Source organism: Arachis duranensis, chromosome 9 (assembly GCF_000817695.3).
Source record: "Arachis duranensis cultivar V14167 chromosome 9, aradu.V14167.gnm2.J7QH, whole genome shotgun sequence".
In the NCBI taxonomy this organism is placed as follows: domain Eukaryota; kingdom Viridiplantae; phylum Streptophyta; class Magnoliopsida; order Fabales; family Fabaceae; genus Arachis; species Arachis duranensis.
This window is the reverse complement of record NC_029780.3, coordinates 37,791,526-37,797,794: the sequence shown is the minus strand read 5'-3', so window position 1 is coordinate 37,797,794 and position 6,269 is coordinate 37,791,526. Positions and strand designations below refer to the sequence as shown.

Here is a 6,269-nt window from a genome sequence, read left to right as displayed (position 1 = left end):
TCCAATATATCGTATATTATAAATTATTCATTATATGTTGGAAGAACCAGCATATATGGTATAGAAAGATCGTGATGTTCCAGTTTGTACTCAGTATTGTACCGATCTTGTTTGGTTTCAACATTGTTTGTGATTCTCAGGCACTTGAATTATGATTTGTGTTGAACTCTTGTGACAAGGAGGAGGATGACTTAATTTAGTTGAGAATTTTCTTGAGAATTCCTTTTATTCAGGTTATTTTCTTTCTAGTTTAGAAAGACAAAACTTGCACATGACAAAATCTGTGGACTCTAATGGATAGTTTTCATATCTATGTCCACCTCTTTATCTGAATCACATGATCTCTTCATGTGGAAAACTCGCATGGAATAAGGAAGAATTGTGCATTCAATAAAATACCACTTGCTTTAGAAATAAGTTTGAATGAGTCCTCAAATTCCAAACCGGATAAGATAGATGCACAAATTAGAAAGAAGAAAGAAGACAATTATGGAATTTTCAATGCATAGAATAGAGATTGTCATACCCCATATTCACACTGGTCTGTGGGCTTTGGCCTCCTATCTCATTACATATATTATGATTCACACAGCTATAAACTTTACTAACAAACTCTATGATTTTCGGGGAGATCAGAACCCACTTTTAGAATTGATTTTAGAGGCTTTGATTCTCCCTCTTCTTCCTCTTCCTGATTCCTAGAACTTGACTTTCTGAAGGACTTCTTACTCCTCGTTTTTTTTATCTTCTTAGTTGGTATCTCCTCCACAATTTCATTTATGCTTACCATTTTCTTTGGAGGTTTTGCTTCTTGTGGCAAACTTACACTTGGTGATGCCAGTGTCACCTTCTCTTCCGCCGTCTCATCACCCTTCGTCACGCTCCCTTGACTTGGTGGGAGCTCCTTCCTGTCACCATCTTCCACCAATACCATTTTAGGGCAACGTGCCAGACGCCCTAAAGTCACTGTCTTCAACGCCCGCATAGCTAGAGTTTTTGTGATGAAATTATAGACCCTATAGCAGATGCCAAGAGGTTGAAGATGGCATTCTCTTTGGTCCATGGTGCATTAAATGTAAATGGGTAGGTAGGGTGCAATGAGATTGATCAATCCCACGAATAAAGAATCTTAAACTTGGAAGTAGATAATGAAACTATTTGGAAGACATTCTTTGCTTTCCTTAGAAGGGATGTTAATAGAAAAATCTTGCAGCCTTTATAAAGAAACTAATATAACTGAAAGTGGAAAGCAATAATAATTAATATGAGAAAACATTGCTTAAGATTGTCTGAACCTTTCGTACTCTAATTGAGGCAAGAGCACACTTAAAAGATACAACTAATCAGCATTAATACAAGAATACTGTCTTTTTTTTTTCCCTAAATCTTTCCAAATTATTACTGAATTGTTAATCCATTTGTCACAAATGAATCGTGGGGTTTGGAGTAGAATCATTTTGACCGTTCTTCCACGTTTATTATTTATTTTATCTTTATTCATGTCAATGTCAATGAATTCCTTTCCCAAATGGTTTCCTTCAATCCATATTATTTTAATGGTTTGTCACCAAGAAAAAAGAAGGGGCATAGAAAAATTAAAAATGATAAATAAATAAATAGAAGTCTTGAAATGAATTCTGTTGAATGAACAAAATTTGGATAGGTTTACACCTATACATAGTTTTATTCATGAAATCAATATAAGAATTCAGTTCAGGCAGGACTCATGAGTTACAACATTGGAATGGCTAGAATATAGCTATGATGCTTTTGTAGATAATCGTCCACAAACACGCCAATATGATCCTTTGTGAAATAGAGACTTCTCAAAAACCCATATATCACAGACAAGAACCTGGAAAACATACCAAGAAAAGACAAAAGCCAATTAAGAGAGATTTGATGTTGATTTAATTGTTTGAACCATTTTCTCGAAATAGCAGCATAAAAAAGAAGTAAAGAAATTTATTATCATAGTATCATTACCTCCTTATTTTTATCACCAGCTACAACAGCACCTTTTGAGTCGTATGCCTCAAACTTCTGCAAGTAATCTGAAGTTAATTCATTGTATATATGGTCTTGAAATTTCTCTGGCTCATGAAACCATGTCGATGTTTAAAATTTTACAGCCATAAGATTATTTCTAATGTCTATTTAGTGGGATTAAGCTTAGTTGTTGTGGGGAAAATTTTAAAGCATACCTGCTTAGCCATAATCTCTAGAGTAAGCTGAATAAATACTTTATCATGGTCTTTTCTATCGACACCAATCTGTAAATGATAAAGCAATGAAAAAAAACAGCATGTAATAACTTCATTGAGAGAGAGAGAGAGAGAGAGAGAGAGAGAGAGAGAGTACAGATAGTACAGTTCAATACCATAAATAATAACCTCTTGTGCTATTTGCAGCACATTCAAATAATAATCCAACTTGCACAAATTGGACCAGACTCTAATCAATGACTCCTCACTTTTTTTCGTCAAGTTAACAATGTCAACTCTTCGATATCACAAAATGCCAGCAAAGTCAATACTCTCTAAATTCATACCTGTTCTACATTTCAAGTCACTACATCACCTGGACCAAAAGTTTAATACAAACAGAATTGAGTAGAATACTAACCAAACGAGCACGCAATGTTCGTATGCTCACAACAGGCTGAACCATTTCCCAGTATACCTTGCTCCACACAGATTCTCTTTGCTTAATTTCATTCTTTAGTGCCTGTAGAGAAGTAAATTAAATACATATTAAAAATTGAACCTCTAAAAATGCACATAGATTCATCATAATTCGTATAATGATAAAACCACATAAAGGAATGGAAGCATACAGAAAACATATTCTCCGTAACTACTTTCCTTAACGTCTTTTTGTCACCATTAGCTATTAGAGTGTTTAACTGCAAAAGAAAGAAGAAACACTCAGCATTCGGCCAATTATTACAAGACACGTAAGCCAATTGAAAAGATGATATTCATCATATAATAAAATACATATTATTAGAGAAGAGAGCAGCCAAGGACTACTGATGGAAAATTGTCATATTTGGTAAAAAAATATACCAAACAGAGGGGCCAGCATCAAAGTCTTTTATAACCATAATTTCTTAGTAGCTCTTGAATGCAAAATCTTCAATCTTTTTCTTCACAACATTATCCAAAGTAACTACCTCTCTCTGAAATACCTTTCCTTACAAACTTTGTTGCAACTTGCAACACAATAAACCCTCTTCCTAATCTATTGAATGATACAAATACTGGTACTCAAAATGTGTGGTACCACAACAAAATAAATGAAGTTCCTTTCTTTGTACCATTCCAATTTTATCAAATTTGGACTATTTCATTTCTTGAATAAGCTAATGAAATTCAATTTATATCTGTTTTCATCAGGCTGAAATTTGTTCCATTAAACGGATGGACAACAAATAAGAAACTACATACAAAAGGATTTAAAATCATTACGATATAATAGCATGTTTTCTAGCTTTTACCCAAACCATAGTTTTGGGTTCCAAACAGAAAATAAAACAAATATCATACCTGATTTCAGGTTTGCAGAATGTATCTTTCTAACAAATATTTATGATTTATTACTTTATCTAATAGCTTTTAACTTGTCAAGATCTTAATGAAAATTTGATCATATAGTTCTAAAAAAATTTCAGTTTGGTCTCCAGTTCTTATTCCAAGGATGTTCTCCACATTGGCTCTGAATTGATGCATACCACGTTGATTTGAGATGACGAGGTAAGAAGAAAGCAATGGCATCAAGAGAAGAAAGTGCAGAAGGACCATCAGTGGCTCTAGTGCTTTTTGTGTTTTTTAGTATGCTAGCGTAATTTCTCTCAGTAAAAGTAATCATTAGAAAAGTATCATTTTGCATCCAAACATAAACAACTTTTACTTCTTTACAAGACCTTTAAGCGAAGATCATTTTAAAAAGTATATTTTAGCAGAAGCTTGTCCAAATGAACTAAACTCAAGGACCACCTTGTATTCTAAAATGATCAAACAAAAGAATGAGTTGTAGGAAAATGTAACACGTGGTAAAGGCTATATAGAATGACAGCTACAAACCTCCTTGTAGATATTGGCAACCTCATTGTAGAATTCTTCACCAAAAAAAAAAAAAGAAAAAAAAGGGGAAAAAAAAAAGACAAAAGAAAAATCAGAGTGACTGGTAGCATCCATTAAAAGGAAAGGCAATTGTCCATAGTTGAAGTTTCAAAACATCCAGTGTAACATTAATTTGCACTCTGTTTTCTATACTGCTATAAAGACAAATAACTAGTAGAAAAAAAATGGAGAAAAGTAAGGCAGATGAGAAGGGATCCTCATAAAAGAAAGCAACAGTATGACATTGAGGGAAAAAGAAGAGAGGGAATGAGAAGGAAAATTTTGGACAAACAGAAACTATTACATAGGCTCTAAAGAGCGGAAATAATTTATGCAACCAGATACATAAGTGATGAGCATCATTACCTCCAGAATCATGTCTTCTTTAGTTCTTCTCCAACCAGTTCTAGTGAACAATCTGATAAAAACAAACATCAAATATATCAGGGTCAGGGATTACAGAACTCATTATGATACAAAAATTATGACTCCATATAAGGAATAATGCATTACGTGTGTGGAAGGCATTAAAATTTGGTGGAAGAAAATAACTGAAAAAGTTACAGCATTACCTAGAGACTTATAAGATATGGTTTAGCTAACATGTGCCCTAAAGGCACATGATAAGCTTACAATTAGTAGAAAGTTTTAAATGTTTTTATTTAATGAATATAAAACAAATGCATTGAAAACTTGTGCATTTGGTTTGTGTTTTCATTTTCAGTGTTTTCTGGATTTTGTGAAGGAAAAAGTGAAAACAGAAGGTAAAAACAAAAAACAGGATTTTATTGTTTTCACTGTTTTCATGTTTTCCTTTACAAAATCCAAAAAACAGAAAATGAAAACGCAAACCAAAGAAGTGCCCTAAGGGCACAAGATAGACAAACCCTATAATATATTTTTAGTGGGATTTTAGTTAGATTATATTATAGAGAAGAGATCAAGTACACAACCAAAGAGGTTTGAAACCATTGGTATCTAATCATAAAAAAGAAGGGTATCTAACCTCTTCCAAAGTGGGATTTTTTCACGAGGTTTGTAAGGTTCATAGACAAATCCAGGGCTCGTTAATGCTATTTGTTGTCCCTGCATAAATGTTTTGTTAGGAAAGAACAATAATTCAAAACTACTTATAAAAAACACAAGGCCAGCTTGGTGCATAAGCATCCTACGTTAATGCAGGGTCGGGGGAAGGGCTGCACCCAAAGGGTGTAATGTACGCAGCCTAACCTGATAATAACATCGGTGGCTGTCTTTACGGCTTGAACATCAGTTTCTCTTTTTTTTTTCTTTTTTTCTTTTTTGGGTAGAAAATACAATTTGATTAGAAGAGAAGAGAATGTAGAAAAGAAGACATCCTCAAATTGAAACAAAAGATAACATATCGATTAAAAAATGACAAAGATAGTGCAAAAAATGGATATACACTATTGCATAAGGAAGTGACAAAGAAGAAGGAAAATAACATATAAATTAAAAAACATTGCTCAATAGCTATCACTATAACCTAAAATACAGACAAGCAGCACTACAGAGTGAAACAAGTTCCATCCTCCATACAGCCAAAATTATCCTATAAGTATATCAATCTGACATGAAATTGAAACTGGATACAGGTATATACTATTAAATCATCACAAAAATGAAGAGGGGAAAATTTATGAGAGCGCACCACTGGTCTTGCATGAGGGGGAGCGCTTTTTACTTGAGTTGATAAAAGCCTCTTATCGTTCATGAAAAGAGACAACTCCGCAGCCTAATAAACACATAACAAAGTTAGAAGTCAACTCTCCCAATATGAAAAGAAAACAAAAAAGAACGAAAAATGAAAAAAAAAATTTCTAAAAGCCATTGTCTTTATGAGACAGCATGTCGGAGAATACATTAATTACCATTGTAGACCTGAGAGTCAAAGCCTTAACACTAGCCAAGGAAAATTCATTGTATCCATTATACAAATGAGGATAGAAGCTCCTAAAACTACGCTCAGAACCTGATCAAAGAAGAATTCACTTCAGTCATCAACAAATTGAAGGTCGAAGCACAATTTTCAACTCTTAACATATACATCTATGTACTCTAATAACTATACTTTTCTTTAAAAAAAATACGCAGCATGAATAATATCTACATTTAAACTATTAA

General features: G+C 33.3%; 1 protein-coding gene across 1 annotated transcript in view; it reads right to left on the bottom strand.

Annotated features, from left to right (window-relative positions):
* Positions 1–1,587: 1,587 nt before the first annotated feature.
* Positions 1,588–6,269, bottom strand: part of LOC107465460 (uncharacterized) — a gene marked incomplete in the record, with an annotated part of 5,159 nt that continues 477 nt past the window's right edge. Inside the window, 11 exon segments of the mRNA XM_052254263.1 lie at positions 1,588–1,855; positions 1,987–2,043; positions 2,205–2,273; positions 2,626–2,727; positions 2,837–2,905; positions 4,086–4,120; positions 4,264–4,276; positions 4,428–4,542; positions 5,131–5,210; positions 5,797–5,880; positions 6,017–6,117. Of these exon segments, the coding sequence (XP_052110223.1) occupies positions 1,760–1,855; positions 1,987–2,043; positions 2,205–2,273; positions 2,626–2,727; positions 2,837–2,905; positions 4,086–4,120; positions 4,264–4,276; positions 4,428–4,542; positions 5,131–5,210; positions 5,797–5,880; positions 6,017–6,117 (821 nt within the window).